The sequence below is a fragment of the Polypterus senegalus genome, chromosome 5 (genome assembly GCF_016835505.1).
Source record: "Polypterus senegalus isolate Bchr_013 chromosome 5, ASM1683550v1, whole genome shotgun sequence".
NCBI classification, from domain to species: domain Eukaryota; kingdom Metazoa; phylum Chordata; class Cladistia; order Polypteriformes; family Polypteridae; genus Polypterus; species Polypterus senegalus.
In genome coordinates this window covers 202,164,069-202,181,547 of record NC_053158.1, presented here as the reverse complement: position 1 = coordinate 202,181,547, position 17,479 = coordinate 202,164,069, and the positions used below count along the sequence as shown (strand labels likewise).

The following is a 17,479-nucleotide window of genomic DNA, read 5'->3' as shown; positions in this document are numbered from 1 at the left end:
AAACATTGTATCAAAGCATGTATACTAAAATAAAATGAGCATAAAAACTGTGCCTCTAAAAATAGGGCTGAACAAAGTGGCTGGCACTGCCACGTGGATTCAGAATTGTCATCTTGAATGCCACACCTCGTCGTCGCCCGCTGGCGAGCTCTTTCTTCCCAAGTCTTTTCTCCAGTTTTCCTCTCCACGATGTGCTTGTTCAGTTACCTTTGCCCTCCCTCGGTTGAGTGTGTACATGTGTGCAAGTCGGACCTTATGATGTACGGGCCTGATGCTGCTGTGGGGAGAATCCAATTCCCCCCTGCCTCCTTGACTTTGATTAAGCACATTTGAGAATTGTCAAGACTGTGTTTCTTCAGCTAATGTAAAGGGTCCTTAGGAAGGAAACTTTGGTAGAAAATAAGGAAGCTGCATGTCTGTCCAGTCCACATCCTCCACAGCTCCAATGACACTGACACAGATGAACATCACTAACACCCATCATGTGTGCCAGCGTGTCATAGGAATGAGGGGGTTGTGGGTAAAAAATAATAATAATTCAATCTGGTGTGGCGCACCCTTGACATCTCTTGTGCCAGGACACACGGTAGAATCTGCCCTTAAGAGGCAGGACTCAGACAACCTGAAGGCAGTCCCAGTGATGCCAGTTTCAGAGAGGGTTGGCAAGGTGGATGAGTTCAACAGTTCTGCACTGTCATTATTGACGTCTCCTAAGTTCCCTACATTTCGTCTACAGGTTCAGTCAACTTTTGATCCATAGCCATTATTGGATAAGGTCATAACCTGGAGGTAATACAAGCCAAACGTCCCCATTTCACCTTCATGTCTAACAGTGGGAGGGTCTGAGGTCCTTATTTGGCAATGCGACCAACTCCTTGAAGGGAGAAATGATGGGGGCTAGACCTGGAATGGATGGCCATTGCGGGTGGACCCTCATGGTGCAAACATGAAACTACTATACAAGTACCTATTGAGGTATAAAACTGCAGAACATTCTCACTCTCAAGAACAAAATTGTGTATAGCTGTCACAAACACTCTCAAGGGTATACAGTGAACCGCAGCTTACTGAAAATTAAACACTAAACATAGACATAGTCACACCTAAAGTATGAGGTACCACCCCAGGACTAAAAAAGGGGAGTGCTGTTGCTAAACAGTCTCGTCTCCGTTTTAACCCTTACAGTCTTCGATGAACCCGCCCCCACAGGAAGCCCCGCCCCTTCGCATCCACTCAGTATAGTAGAGAGACGCTCTCGGAAGATGGCATCTTATTTTGGACTTGACAGCTATGGACAGCCATCGAGAGAGAAAGAGTTTGTGCTTTAAAGCAAGGGGTCGCCAACTCCAGTCCTGGAGGATCACCACGGCTGCAGGTTTTCATTCTAACCCTTTTCCTTAATGAGTGACCTGTTTTTGCTGCTAATTGACTTCTTTTGAACTAATTTTAATTGACTTGTTCTTGAAGACTCAGACTCCTTCATTGTTTCTTTTTCCCTAATTAGCAGCCAAACAATAATGAGATGGGGTGGCACGGTGGCGCAGCGAGTAGCTCTGCTGCCTCGCAGTTAGTAGACCCTGGTTCGCTTCCCGGGTCCTCCCTGCGTGGAGTTTGCATGTTCTCCCCGTGTCTGCGTGTGTTTCCTCCCAGAGTCCAAAGACATGCAGGTTAAGTGCATTGGTGGTCCTAAATTGTCCTTAGTGTGTGCTTGGTGTGTGGAGGTGGGTGTGTGTGCCCTGCGGTGGGCTGGCATCCTGCCCAGGGATTTGTTCCTTCCTTGCACCCTGTGTTGGCTGGGATTGGCTCCAGCAGACCCCCCGTAACCCTGTAGTTAGGATATATAGCGCATTGGATAATGGATGGATGGATGGATGGACAATAATTAGATACAGAATGAGCCAAAACAACTGGTGTCCATCACACAATATCTGAAACTAAAGAACGATGAAGGTCTCAGGAATGTCCATCTACTCAGGTCCCCAGTGCTCTTAGAAAAGAGAAATGTCTGCTAATACACCATGAGAGCAGCAACAAGCCATAAAATTAAAGAACGGGTTTAATGAACGACAAGACTCGGCACCTCATTAATCAGCTGGTTGGAGTTTGTTCGTTTGAGGCCCTGACTTAGTTGGCCTTCTGTTGGCTCCCTCACTTCACATCTTATTTCTGTTTGGGTGCCACTTGAGGAAAGAAATGAAGCAATTCAGATGAACGATGAAGAAACTCAGGGGAACAAATCTTAAAAAAAGCAATTCAATTCAAAGTAATTCACAAGAAGTTAATTAGCAGCACAAACAGGGCACTCACTTTTTTTTTTTAATGAAATCCTGCAGCCATGGTGGTCCTCCAGGACCGGACTTGCAGACCCCTGCTTTAGAGTGCTATACCAGGCTCAACCAGGGGGTGCAATCGAGTGTGTGTTTCACTTAAACGTTTTCTTTTTTTTGGTGGAATTAAACCGAGTTTTGTTCGGTAGTCACACCAAGAATTTGGCTTTTGTCCTGCCTCATCATTTGCCCCCTGCTACAATAGAACATACTGTATTAATAGGTGGAGGCAGAGGTACAAGAATTGTTAAATAGTAAACAATAGTTACAAAACCCAAATTTTCGTTATCTTTATTATTTGCTCTTTTGCAATCTTTCTGTTCTTGATAGATAGATAGATAGATAGATAGATAGATAGATAGATAGAAAGGCACTATATGATAGATAGATAGATAGATAGATAGATAGATAGATAGATAGATAGATAGATAGATAGATAGATAGATAGGATAGATAGATAGATAGATAGATAGATAGATAGATAGATAGATAGATAGATAGATAGATAGATAGATAGATAGGCACTATATGATAGATAGATAGATAGATAGATAGATAGATAGATAGATAGATAGATAGATAGATAGATAGATAGATAGATAGATAGATAGATAGATAGATAGGCACTATATGATAGATAGATAGATAGATAGATAGATAGATAGATAGATAGATAGATAGATAGATAGATATTGAGGCAACAAAGACGTTTGAGAGATATAAACTGGCTGTAGAAAGGCTGCTGCGTAATTCTGGCTACTTTGGTAGGGCAACTTTTTAAATAAAACCCATTTTAATACAAACTGAGGGTAGCAGGCCTACCTCATTAGCGTCGGGTGCAAGGCATGGACCAGCTCTGTACAGGATGCCACTCCACTGCACGGCCCACTCAACACACAATCACATTCACGAAGGGCACATTTAAAGTCAACAAGTAACACTGACATCTTGGGGGAGGCCAGTGTGACGGGAGGAAAACCCGGACACACATGAGGAGAAACAAGTTGGCGCAGGTTCGGCATCTCTGGAGGCATTGGCTGTGTGGGGGCACCTCGATGGCCAGCAGGAATGCACAAAGGCTCAGCTGCCTGGATGCCTGCGCACAGCAGATGGCTGGCAGTGGCGGTCGCAGTGTGATGCAATATGGTTTGTATCTCTTGTCATCATAAGTGGTGGTCCTCCCAGGCAAATGCTGCTGTAGGCGTATCAACTACACAAATGTGTTCAACACCACGAGTAACTGGGAACTGATCAGCTGATGCTGGTACCTCGCTTTCATATTCGATGTCTTGCATCAAATTTCAAGTCTGACAAGTCAGAGTCCAATTCAGCGATCATATGTAAAACGTCCATGGCGTATTTAGTCTCTCGCCAGATGTCGATGCCATTTTAGAGGTTCTTTGCTCTTCGCTACTCACGCAGGGAATCAAGGTCAAATCAACAAAGCTGCTTAACTTTCCTTCAAAGAGAGTCAAACTTAAACGTAAGGGCGAGTTTTGTGTCGCAGTTTAAAGCTGACTACCATTCTCTACCCCTGAATTTTGACAAAAGTCGACATCAGCCCTGAAAGAGTTAAAGAACATCTTTCATTTCTGTACAAGAATACCATTTGTATTGTCTCAAACGCACGATTGGGCTTAACTGAGGGTAAGACGCAGAATTCAGAGTTTGATGAGTTGCATTAACACTAGAATCACCAGAGCCTATGAGAAAACCCATAAATCCGGCCCACATTAAATCCGTTCGCACCTCTCTGTCAGCATCTTTTGTCCTGTAAATGTGCCGATTAAGACAAGCAGCAAGCAGCCTGCTATTCCATCCCCCCACCGTCGCAGAACGTTCACAAAGTTCTCGAAAACTTGTTTCTTGATTGATTATCTGGGAGTGAACTGCTGGAGTTTTAGAGTGGAAGTAATAGATTGTTATTTGGAACACATGCATTTCATTTGTGTTCCATTTCTACCGTAATCTGTGTAAACATATTGTTAAAATAGATACTGTTGGCATAAATGTAGGCATAAACTATATAATGTGTGAAGCCTGAAGTTCAAAGATCAAATAAACACTTTCACAAAAGGTTCAAGGATGATACAATAGCTTCCGTGGCATAGCGGTAAAATTTGCTGACTTGTAATCAAGAGTCCCCGGTTCGATCGGGACTGGCTCCTATATTTGCCGTTTTCAGTAGTGAGCTGCTCTTATTGTTAATACTATACAGTACACACATACATTTGGCTTGCGTCTGTAACAGACCGTGTACATTTATAGGACTGTACAGTACTTGTAAATGTTACTGTTTTTTTTTGTTTTCAGTTTTATTCTCTCAATCACGATCACGCTCTAACACCACCAACCCTCCTGATCTGACTCTAAGTAACAGCGCCAGCGTAAATTGACACCCGATCTGACGCTGTTCGTTTTCAATTAATATTGCATTAGTGCGATGATGTTTTCTGATTGGTACTATTCAGGTCATAAAATGATTTCTTCAAAATGTCGCATATATTGTTTCTTTCTTTCAGGTGTGTAATAAAAACCACAGCATAGAGAGGAAGGACTGTCCTTGCATGTGTGAGAACTGTTAACATTTGAATTTGATGATTGCATATAGCGCTGAACTGGCCTGTTCCAAATATCATATATACCTACGACTGTGTGGTTTTTTTTTTTTGGACATCATACACCATAAGAGGCATACTAATTCTGCATGAGCAGGAACACTCAATAAAACTGAATAAAAAAAAAATAAATAAAGTGACGGTGAGATCAGCGTTTGTGTGTCAGCTTTCATTCCTCCAGATGAAAGAATGTCCAGTTCCATTGCCTCAAAACACCACTCACATCTACAGTTATTCCCAGTTTCAAATAAAAACTAACAGCGTCAGATCCCTAGGGCGGTAATATGTATCGTGAAAGAGAATAAAAGTGAAAAAAGAAAATGTAACTTTTACAAGTACAGTCCTATAAATGTACACGGTCTGTTACAGACGCAAACCAAGTGTATGTGTGTACTGTATAATATTAACAATAAGAGCAGCTCACTACTGAAAAAAGCAAATATAGGAGACAGTCGGGATCGAACCGGGAACTCTTGATTACAAGTCAGCAAATCTTACCGTTACGCCACGGATGCTGTTGTATCATCCTTGAACCTTTTGTGAAATTGTTTATTTGATCTTTGGACTTCAGGCTTCACATATTCTATATTCTATAATTTATGCCTACATTTTGTAACATTTATTACTAAAATATGAAATAGTTTCTGTTTAAACAATTTGTTTACACAGATTACTGTAGAAACAGAACACACATGAAATGCATGTGTTCCAAATAACGATCTATTATTTCCGCTCTAAAACTCTGCACTTCACACCCAGATAATCAAACAAGGCATGAGCTGAAAGAACTTTGTGAACGTTCTTCGACGGTGGGGGGATGGAATAGCAGGCTGCTTGCTGCTTGTCTTAATCGGCACATTTACAGGACAAAAGACGCTGATGGAGAGGTGCGAACGGATTTAAGGTGGGACAGATTTACGAGTTTTCTCATAGGCTATGGCGATTTTACTGTTAATGCCTTTTCTCCCTCCTTAGCAGAACACTAGAAGAGAAAACCAGCCAGAGCTCCGCCCACTTCCGCTGCCAGACCACACCCTCCTACTGACCTCATTTTTGTGCCAAGGATTGTCACACACGCGCGTTTGGGCTTAACGAAGGGTGAGACGAAGAAGTCAGGGGTTGATGAGTTGTATTAATGCCTTTTCTCCCTTCTTTGCAGACCACCAGAAGAGAAAACCAACTAGAGCTCCACCCACTTCTGCTGCCAGACCACGCCCTTCTACTGACCTAATTTTTGTGCCAAGGATTGTTACACACGCGCGTTTGGGCTTAACTGAGGGTAAGACGCAGAAGTCAGGGTTTGATGAGCTGCACTAATTCCTTTTCTCCCTCTTTCGCAGAACACCAGGAGAGAAAACCAGCTACAGCTCCACCCACTTCCGTTGCCAAACCACACCCTCCTACTGACCTCATTTCCTCTAAGGACCCGCCTCTTCCTGCACACTGCCTAGAAAAGACCCCAACCACCACCTTCCAGTCAGTCTCATATGGTTACTCTGATTTTGCTAACTACAATATATGTTGGTGGATCTCCAAACCTTTCTCTCTCTGTTTTGTCTCACATTACAGTAATTTTCTCTACGACAAAGCAGAAAACGACGACAGTTTATTTTCCGTGGTATGCGGGCAGGCAGGCATCATTACCTTATTCCCCTCAGTTTTGCCCTGTTGTCATGACGATCAATAAGATTGTGAAGAATTTCCAAAACTAACTGGCGAAGCTCACTGTCCTCCATCAGGGAAACGGAAAGCAGTGGGTCCAGGAATGGGGCAGGAAGTGCAGCATGGATGGATTTTGCTTTATAACCTGAAGTAACCTGAAAATAAATAAATACATAAATAAAAAGATAAAATTTGTTGATATACACCTCTATGAAAAAAGAAGAACCCCCATTTTCTCGGAAATAACTTGAAACTCACTAAAGTCATTGGCATCCATCATTGTTTATTCCGCATTTAAGGCAAATCTGATTTTGCTTTAGCGTTCGGATTCAATAGATATTTTCAATTAATAAAATAAATGAAAATGGCTTGGAAAAACATGATGAGACCCACCACATAGTATTGCACAACCTGTAGAGCTTGGAGCTGGAGCTCTCCATGAGACGTTTGCACCCGTCCACAGGTCATTTGGCCCACTCTTCGCCCAGGTGTGAAGGGGGTCTTCTCCAGAAGGCATGGTTCAGTTCTTTCAATAGATGTTCAATGGGATTGAAATCAGGGCTCCTAGAAGGTCACTTCAGAATTTCCCATGTTTTGTTCTTAGCCATTTTTGGGTGCTTTTGGCTCCTTGTCCTGTTGGATGACTTGCGACTGCCACAGAGCGTTCTGACCCTGAGCAGGACGTTTCGCTCCACAATGTCCTGATACCACAGACTCAAGGCCCCCTGTGACTGATGCATGGAAACATCCCCAAAACAAAACATAACTGAGCCACCTCCATGGTTCACTGTAGGTCTGGTGGTCTTTTCTTTGAAAGCTCCACTTTTTTCATCTGTGGGCACAGAGTGGATGTGACTTGCCAAACAGCCCCAGATTTGTCTCATCTGTCCAAAGGACCTTCTCCTAGAAGCACTGTGGCTTGTCAAAATATGCATTTGAGCAAATTTAAGTCTGGCCTTTTTATGAGGACTCTTCCTGGGTCTCCTTCCATTGTGCCCACTGTCACTTAAAAATTGTCACTGATGGACCTTGGAGTTCAGCTTGTATGTCTTTGCAAGTTGGCCTTGGCTTTTTGTCTGCCATTGTTAATATCCTTCTGCTCATTCTGAGGTCAATTTTTATTGTACAGCCGGATCCAGGGAGCTTGGCTACAGTCCCATGGACCTTCATCTTCTTCATAAAATTTGCAACTGTTGCCACAGGACCATCAAGCTACTTGGAGATGGTGGTCTTCTAGCCCTTTACCTTTCACATGCTTGTCTATCACTTTCTTTCTATCCAGGGAGCTTGGCTATAGTTCCATGGACCTTCATCTTCTTCATAATATTTGCAACTGTTGCCACAGGACAATTAAGCTACTTGGAAATGGTGGTCTTCTAGCCCTTAACCTTTCACATGCTTGTCTGTCATTTTCTTTCTGATCTCCTCACACAACTCTCTACTTTACTTTCTCTGGTCCACGTTCAGTGTGGGACACACAATGACACCAAAGAGCGAAGTGACAACTTTTCTAAATTTAAATCGGCTGAATTACTGACTGCACGTTTGGAGACACATGTGATACGAATTCAAGAAAACAGCAAGTTTGAAAAATCACTCAATTCCAATTATTTAATCAACCTTCTGTTATTGGAACCCGGGACTCGGGTTTGGGGCTCACAGACGGCCCAGTTTCTATCACAGAGGAGAGACCAAAGGAGCTAAACCTTTTCACTTCAAGCAAACAGAGATCAAAAGATGACAGGACTGAAATGTTTAAGGGAAATTCTTAAGAAAATGAAGAATATCCACACAAATTCACCCTTTGTACTGGTTACCTTTCGCCACTTCACCCAAAATCAAAAAGGACCTTGCTGCTTGTTTATAAAACTGATATGTCACTTATAGGTTTTGTAATAGAGAGTGAATAAAATATACTTGCCATTATAAGTGACCGAAGCAACATAACTTGAATACGCTTGGTTCCGAGGTCTCTGTAAGAGGAAACAGAAAAATTGTGAGGACCACAGAGGAAGAAACGCACAGACCAGGTGAATTGCCATTAATAATGACAATACGAATGAAAGTAAAAACACCATTAAGTTTACAGACGATCACACAAAACTCAACGGAGTAACAGACACCTGAGAGTTTGCCAAATTACAACAGAAGGACCAGGATAATACCGGGATACTGTATGCACATATTAATTCCAAGCGATCACAGCTCACAATTGTGAATGGCTTTACCTGGACCTGGGGACAGGGCCATCTTAACAGCATCATAGGCCCCTCCGGGCAAAGTAGAGCACTGGGGCCCCTGTTTTGATAGCAAAACAGAAACATTCATAGGCATCAGAAAAAACATTGGCCCCTATGCTTGTGGGGCAGCCCCAGGCAACTGCCCAGCGTGCCTATGCATTAAAACGGCCTTGACTGGGGACCAGGCTTGTGTTGAGTTCTTGTATGTGAATTTCCCCTTGGAGATTAATAAAGTATCTATCTATCATTTATATAGTGCCTTTCATATCTCTCTATCATATAGTGCCTTTCATATCTATCTATCATTTATATTGTGCCTTTCATATCTATCTATCTATCTATCATTTATATAGTGCTTTTCATATCTATCTATCATATAGTACCTTTCATATCTATCTATCTCTCTATCATATAGTGCCTTTCATATCTATCTATCATTTATATAGTGCCTTTCATATCTATCTATCTCTCTATCATATAGTGCCTTTCATATCTATCTATCATTTATACAGTGCCTTTCATATCTATTGTCACAAACGAGTCAAAGACAGAAAAGGTTTGGGGCAGCCACCCATGTAATTTGGTATCCTGGCTGCAACTTCGCTTTTCAAATACCAGCACTGAAGTGCTTACAACAGAGTCCAAAACAAGACTGACACAGAAGGGAAAAGGGAAGGCTTTTAAAGGGGAGACAGGAAGTGAGGTCATAAGGGTCGGGCACGTGTTCATTGTTCATTGGTTTAGTCCCGGATGTGACATCAGGGGCCGGAGCTGGCAAGGTCTGTCTCCATTGGCTCGGTCCCAGAAGTGACGCCCAGAGAGACAGGTGGAACCTCCCGGGTTAGGTCTACAGGGAAGTGAGAAAGAGAGTTAGTGCGCTCTGCCACATCCCGCATGGCTCAGAACTGCCTTCACTCGAGCCCTTTAGCTGCCTCCCATGCGCGTGTGACAAGGCCCCCTCAGCCCAGACCCGTGGGTCGGGCGACCTTAACCGAGAGGTCGTAAACCGAGAGAGAGCATCGGCGTTGGCATGGAGAGCACCCGGCGATGAACGGCGAAAACTTGTACGGCTGCAGGTCAAGAAACCACCGGGTGACCCGCGGATTCGACTCCTTGTGCAGGGCCATCCACTGTAGAGGTGCATGGTCCGTGACAAGGGTGAACTCACGCCCAACAGGTAGTACCTCAGCTGAGTGATCGCCCATTTAATCGCCAGAGCCTCCCTCTCCACCGCCGCATACCTGGTCTCCCGTCCAACAGTTTCCGCTCAGGAACATGACGGGTGTTGACACCATCGACACTTTGGCTCAGCACGGCTCCCAGGCCTGTGTCCGGCGTCCGCCTGGAGGATGAAAGGCAAAGAAAAGTTAGGTGCCATCAAAATAGGTGCGGACGTAAGGGCCTTCTTCAAGTCACCAAATGCAGCGTCTGTTTTGCAGTCCATACCACAATGTTCGGGCCCTCTTCTTTGTTAAATCAGTCAAGGGCGCTTTCTCAAAACCGGGTACAAACCGGCGGTAGTACCCGCTAACCCGAAAGGCTTGGACCTGCCGCTTGGTTCATGGACGGGCCATTTCAGAATGGCATCAATTTTGGAGCACTGTGGCCTTACGGTACCCGACCCACCAGGTAGCCTAAATATTTGGCCTCGCTTAATCCAAAGAAACATTTCTTGGGATTAATCCGAGCCCGCCTCACCAAGTGTCCGTAATACCGCTTGGACATGCTGTAGGTGTTCCTTCCATGTGCTGGAATAGATGACCACGCCATCTAGGTAGGCAGCACTGTATGAGTTATGAGGTCAAGCACTTTGTCCACCAGACGCTGAAAGGTTGCTGGAGCCCCGTAACCCAAATGGAAGGACACGATACTGCCAGTGTCCGCTAGGGGTACTAAACGCGTTTTTCCTTCGGAGTCCGTTAAAGGAACCTGCCAGTACCCTTTGTCATGTCAAGTGTGGTCAGGTATTGAGCCTGTCCAAGCCTCTCGAGGAGGTCGCCCACGCGTGGCATTGGATAGGCATCAAATTGGGAGACTTGGTTGCCGACGGAAGTCATTGCAGAACCTCCAACTCCGCCAGGCTTACCGACGAGCACAATGGGGCTGGACCAGGGACTATAACTCTCCTCAATTACACCTAGTTCCAGCATGCGCTTGATCTCAGTTCCACTTCAGCCTTTTTGCCTCGGGAAGACGGTACGGCGTTCTCGGACAACAACCCCGGCTCTGTCACAATGTTGTGCTCAATCAGAGAGGTCCTTCCGGGTGTTCACTGACTACCTCTCGAGCGGTCCGGATAACTGTTTCCAGCTCCTGCCGCTGCCTGGGTCTCAAGTCTGCGCCAAAGTTAAGGTCGTGTGTGTGAGCGAAGAGTGAGCGGGCTGGCCGGAGGAGGGATCAGGGTCCCTGTCCTTCCACGGTTTCAGCAGGTTCACATGATATACCGCTCCTTTGGCCGACGCATTGGGTTGACTCACCAAATAGTCACCAGTCCCTTCCTCTCCTTAACTTCAGAGGGGCCCTGCCAGTGGGCAAGCAACTTAGAGTGGGAGGTAGGCACTAGGACCATGACCCGATCTCCGGGTGGAACTCCCAAGAGACGTGCGCGGTTGTAGTAGCGAACCTGTGCTGCTTGAGCCTCCTCCATGTGACTTTTAAGGACAGGCGAATCTTTCCAAATCTATCGCAGAACTGCGCGATATACTCGAGTATGTTAGTGGTGGGAAGAGCCTCTTCTTCCCAGCCTTCTTTCAAAATATCCAATATGCCCCGAGGTTGTGCCCATACAGTAGTTCAAAGGGGGAGAACCCCGTGGAGGCTTGTGGGACTTCCCGATAGGCAAAAAGGACGAGGGGGAGGAGCTGATCCCAGTTCCTTCCATCCTCGCTGACCACCTTACGTAGCATTTGCTTGAGAGTCTGATTAAACCTCTCTACTAATCCGTCGGTTTGAGGATGATACACCGAGGTTTTTAAATGCTTTATTTTCAGTAATCTGGCAGTCTCCTTGAACGTCTCCGAGGTGAAGGGGTCCCCTGGTCTGTCAAGACTTCTTTGGGGATCCCCACGCCAATACCCCTAGTAATTCCCGTGCGATGGCTTTAGAGGTAGCTGAGCGCAACGGAACAGCTTCGGGGTATCGTGTAGCATAATCCATGAGGACTAAAATGTACTTGTGTCCTCGGCTGAGGGCTCTAGAGGTCCCACCAGGTCGACCCCGATTCTGTGGAAGGGAACGTCAATCAAGGGAATAGGAACAAGAGGAGCACGGTCCCTCCTAGGAATCTGTCGCAGTTGACACTCCGGCAGGAAGCGCAAAGCGCGAAACCTCCTCATTAATTCCTGGCCAGTAAAACCGGAGCTTGATCCGCTCCAGAGTTTTTTCGGTGCCCAGGTGGCCACCTAGGAGGTGGGCGTGTGCTAGCTCGCAGACCTGCCGCCGGAAGGTACGCTGCACTAGCAGCAGCCTCGCCTCCTGCCCGTCATGCATTGCTACACGGTAAAGGAGGTCATTATCTAACACAAAGTAGGGGCCCTGTGGCATCGACTGACTAGTGCGTTGGCCATTGACAAGGACCACTGCATTTTTTACAAACTTCAGGGAGTCGTCATTCCATTGCTCCCTTTGAAAGAAGCCGGCGTCTTTTAAATTGAAACCGCAACACGGAGAGAGGGTCAGCGCCGACCTCAATGGGCGTGGTTTCCTCCCGCCCGCGGGCGTTGGTGGATGACGGTCAGCCTGCGACGGCCGGAGTTGCCACGCCAGCCAGGACGGCTGCTTCACCTCTCTCTGCCGGCTGATTACACGGCGTGGAGGCAGCTTGAGACGGTTCATCTCCGTCCATAACGAGGCCCAACTTAACCCCGGGAGTGGTATGTGTCTCGCCGCTTTTAATGTCAGACCAGTCCCGCCCTAGTATCACCGGGTGCGGAGGATCAGGAAGGATTGCCACGGTTACTTTCTGGACTGATCCTCCGTAGCTAATGACACAAGCGGCGGTGCTGTACCAGCGGGTTTCCCCGTGGACACAGGTTATACTGGTCTTGAATTTTAGCCATTGTCGCGTAGCACAAAGCGGCGGGCAACAATGGAAATGTTGCTGCCGGAATCGAGCAGAGCGAAGTTTTAAACCCGCTAACGATCACCACGCCTGTATGCGGGACCGCCAACGGGTTTGTCAGAGCACACCAAGCCCTCCTCCCTCCACCTGCATTCCTCCTCGCCTCCAAGCGGTTTTGCGTGCCAGCGCGCTGGACGCCGATGCAAGCTCCGGGTTATACAGGGAGGGGCTAGGTCTTGGGACATACCCCGGCTGAGTTTGGCAGAAGGACGGTTCCGCTCTCCCAGAGTGTGAGGCCGCCTCTGTGTTTCCAGAAGCTCTATGAGCTCAGACATGTTCTTAAACTGCACGCCCCAGACCGGCTGGGTGAAGCCCTGGGGAAGTGCTTTCAGGAGCAGATAGCACGCTACCTGCTCAATGACCTGGTGGGGCTTGTTTTCCAAGGGCCGTAGCCACTGCCATACTTTTGCCCATAAGGACCAGGCTTGTTTACTGGTCGGCCTCTCAGGGGCCAACCTCCACTTCGTTATTTTACTCCCCTGCCAGTCTGGGGCACCCCAAGGTGGTAAAAGGGGCTGTGGTTTCACTGGGGGGCAGGCACTCTCCCCCAAGAGAGCATACTGAGTCCCTCTTGTCCCCCCTCCAGGGCAGCCCACGGTGAGCCCCACCCGCACACTCCCTGGCCTCTAGACGGCCTAGTTCTGCGTGCTGGGAGCGGAGCCCGCACCGGTCTCGCCAACCACGGGCACCCTCCCGCCTGAATACTCGGCCCCGGTACGCTCCCACCTGGGTGTTTTGCAGGTCCTGTCCCCTTCTCTTCTGGGACTTCTCCATCCTGCCGACTACGCCACTGTCACAAAACGAGTCAAAGACAGAAAAAGGTTTGGGGCAGCCACCCATGTAATTTGGTATCCTGGCTGCAACTTCGTTTTCTTTCAAATACCAGCACTGAAGTGCTTACAACAGAGTCCAAAACAAGACTGACACAGAAGGGAAAAGGGAAGGCTTTTAAAGGGGAGACAGGAAGTGAGGTCATAAGGGTCGGGCACGTGTTCATTGTTCATTGGTTTAGTCCCGGATGTGACATCAGGGGCCGGAGCTGGCAAGGTCTGTCTCCATTGGCTCGGTCCCAGAAGTGACGTCCAGAGAGACAGGTGGAACCTCCACGGTTAGGTCTACAGGGAAGTGAGAAAGAGAGTTAGTGCGCTCTGCCACATCCCGGCATGGCTCAGAACTGCCTTCACTCGAGCCCTTTAGCTGCCTCCCATGCGCTGCAGTGTGACACTATCTATCTCTATCATATAGTGCCTTTCATATCTATCTATCACTTATCTAGTGCCTTTCATATCTATCTATCTCTCATTTATATAGTGCCTTTCATATCTATCTATCTCTCATTTATATAGTGCCTTTCATATCTATCTATCTACAGTATTATATAGTTTGTTTCATATCTATCTATCATTTATATAGTGCCTTTCATATCTATCTATCATTTATACAGTGCCTTTCATATCTATCTATCTATCTATGCTCATTCATGTTTTACTTCCATTGACGGCATTTATTAACAACTAGGCTGACCCGCCTTTTAAGGCGACCGACTTTTAAGTGGACCACTTCTTAAGGCAATTCAATATGTAGATCAATTTGATATTTTATACAAACTCATTAATTTGGTTATATTGCATTTGAGCGGTATTACTTTAATACTCGTAGTTTCTGTTATTTTTGTGATGAAATGTAAACTTTTTTTCTATATTGAGGTTGCCCCTTTGAACCCCCCTGATATTTACTACGCGGTGAGGCATTTGTACTCCATCAATATTAATTATTTCCAGAGACATCATTTTGTCTATTTTTCCAGCGCATCGCGCGCAAAAGCAAGGGAACAATGAGAGCACCAGAACTCTGCTCACGTCATGTCGCTTCGTACCGCAAGCTGCAAGTAGTAAGTCTGTGATAAGCGTAATACCGCTACGCTTTCCACTCACGGGACGGAAGGACAATCCCGACCACTTTTATATAGTAAGAAAGAAGAAGAAGATATGCACAGTCTGGAGTAGAAAATCATCTTTTACCTGGCAAAAACGAAACTACAAATCCCATCGTGCATTGCAAAATGGACGGGGCGTGTGTGAAACTCCGCGCCTACGTAGCACTCACGGGACGGAAGGACACCCGACCGCTTTTATATAGAAGGATCCTCAGCTCATTTATTAACAATCCTCAGCTCAGGTGAAGAAAGAACCATTGGAGTGGTTTATATCTTTATAGTGACTAAGCTTTTCGATGAAAATGAATTGATTTTGCAATGGATAGGGGCCTACTAACAACTATCTCTATTAGATTTTCTATTTCCAGGCAATGCAGCAACTAATATTATTGTAGAAATTGTAGAGAGAGAAGTGCTGCGCAGATTAAATAGGCTGAATTCACCTGGATCAGATAACATTTATCTTCAAGTTCTTAAGGAGATCAGTGAGTACATGTACAGTATAAAGTTTTGATGCATAATCGTAGTCAATGTCAATGTGCACTGGGGAAATTCTGAAGGAGTGGAATATGGAAAATATTATAAAAAGAGTGATGGGAAGATCCAAGTACAGTGCCCTCCATAATGTTTAGGACAACAAATCAACCCATTTTTTTCCTTGATCTCCCACTCTTCTTCACAGTTTAAAATTATAAATCAAACAATTCTGACATTGTGATTAAAGTGCAGATTGCAGACTTTCATTTAAGGAGATTTGCATATATTTTGGTCACACCATGGACCCCCATTTCAGGGCACCGTCATATTTAGCACATCTCCCTCACATGCAATGATTGCTTTAAGTCTGCCATTCATAGATATCAGCAGGTCATGAGGGTCTTCTCTGTTGTTGCTCTGCCAAGCCTCTAATGCAGACATCTTCAGCTCCAGCTTGTTTTGGGGGGCTTGTTCACTTTAGTTTTCTCTTCAGCATACGGAAGGGCTGCTCAGTTGGATTTAAATCAGGTGACTGGCTTGGCCATTCAAGTATTTTCCATTTTTGTGTTGTCTCCGCAGTGTGTTTGGCTCATTATCTTCTTGTAGGATGAACTGCCATCCACTGAGTTTGGAGGATTTACTAAACTCGAGCAGATCAGATATTTCTACACACCTCATTGTGCTACTGCCGTCAACAGTCACATCATCAGCTGGACCTGTGGTTTGGGCATGTAATGCTGCCACAACACCGCCATGTTTTACAGATGAGGTCTGCTTTGGTTCTTCGGCAGTTCCATTTGGTCTCCATCACTTTGCTCTCGCTATCACTCTGATTAGGTTCATCTTTGTGTTGTTTTTCCACAAGACTTTTTCCCAGAATTCTGCAGGCATCTTGAAGGCCTTTTTCACAAACTGTAATCTGGCCATACTGTTTTTGTGGTCTTCATCTTGCAGCGTGTCCTCTGTGTTTCTGTTCATGAAGTCTTCTGTGGATAGTCGTCGCTGACATGTCCACATCATCCCACAAAGACTGTTTCTGATCTGTTGAACAACAATTTGGGGCTTTTTCTTGACCATAGTGAGGATTTTCTTGTCATCAACGGTGTAGGTCTTCCTTGGCCCACCAGTCCCTTTGCGATTACTGAGCTCACCAGTGTGTTCTTTCTTCTTCATGATATTCCTGACAGTTGATTTCGGTCATCCTGAGGTTTTCCTGATGTCTCAGATGGTTTGACTCTTGTGTTTCAGCCTCATGATGGCTTCTTTGACTTTCACTGGCACAACTCTTGTTCATCAATGGCGACAACAGACTCCAAAGGGTAGAAGCAAACCGAGGTATCTTACGAAGCCATGAATCCCACCTGAGGAATCACAAACACCTGTGATGCCAATTGACGCAAACATTATGGTACCCTGAAATGGGGGGGACCGTGTAGAAAAAGTGTGGTGTGACTGAAATGTCTTCAAGGGACTCATCTCACTTGGACCAGAGCTGACCACCGGATGGAGTTCCACCAAAATGAAAGTCCGCAATGTGCACTTTAATCACGATGTCTGTATTGTTTGATTTATAATTTTAAACTGTGGAGCTGAGGGGTACATCGAGGAAAAATGAGTCTTTGTCCGAAAACCTTATGGAGGGCTCTGTATATTTTCCCCACAGGTTGAAAATCAATATTTGGGGGGGAAAAAAAAAAAAAAAGCAAGTGACTTTGTCTTTCTTTGGAGGTTTCATTTTGCCGATGTGCTCGCCTCACTTGTGTATTAACGGCAGGAGTTAATGTAAAAGGGATACCATTTTGCCGACGTGCTCACCTCTGTATTAACGGCTAAGCGAGTGAGTCTTTCTTCAGAGGTTTCGTTTTGCCGACTTACTGGCCTCGCTTGAGTATTAGCAGCTAAGTGACTTTCTCTTTCCCTTACCCTGACTCCACCTCTCACTTCCGGCCCGGACAAACAGACAGACAGACAGACACACTTTCACGTGTAGACGTTGTGACGGACAGCCGGGTCCCATGCCCGGCCGGGACGCCTCTGCTGCATACGTCCCGGGGGAGCCATCATGGACATGGCAGTACCTCCCCCGGGGCGCTTGGGGG

General features: G+C 45.9%; 1 protein-coding gene across 1 annotated transcript in view; it reads right to left on the bottom strand.

Annotated features, from left to right (window-relative positions):
- efr3a (EFR3 homolog A (S. cerevisiae)) overlaps positions 1 to 17,479 on the bottom strand; it is a 306,258-nt gene that overhangs the window by 46,259 nt on the left and 242,520 nt on the right. Inside the window, exons 13-14 of the mRNA XM_039753984.1 lie at positions 8,529 to 8,580; positions 6,590 to 6,762 (exon numbers count right to left, since the gene is read on the bottom strand). Coding sequence (XP_039609918.1) covers positions 6,590 to 6,762; positions 8,529 to 8,580 — 225 coding nt within the window. The remainder of the gene's footprint in view (positions 1 to 6,589; positions 6,763 to 8,528; positions 8,581 to 17,479) is intronic.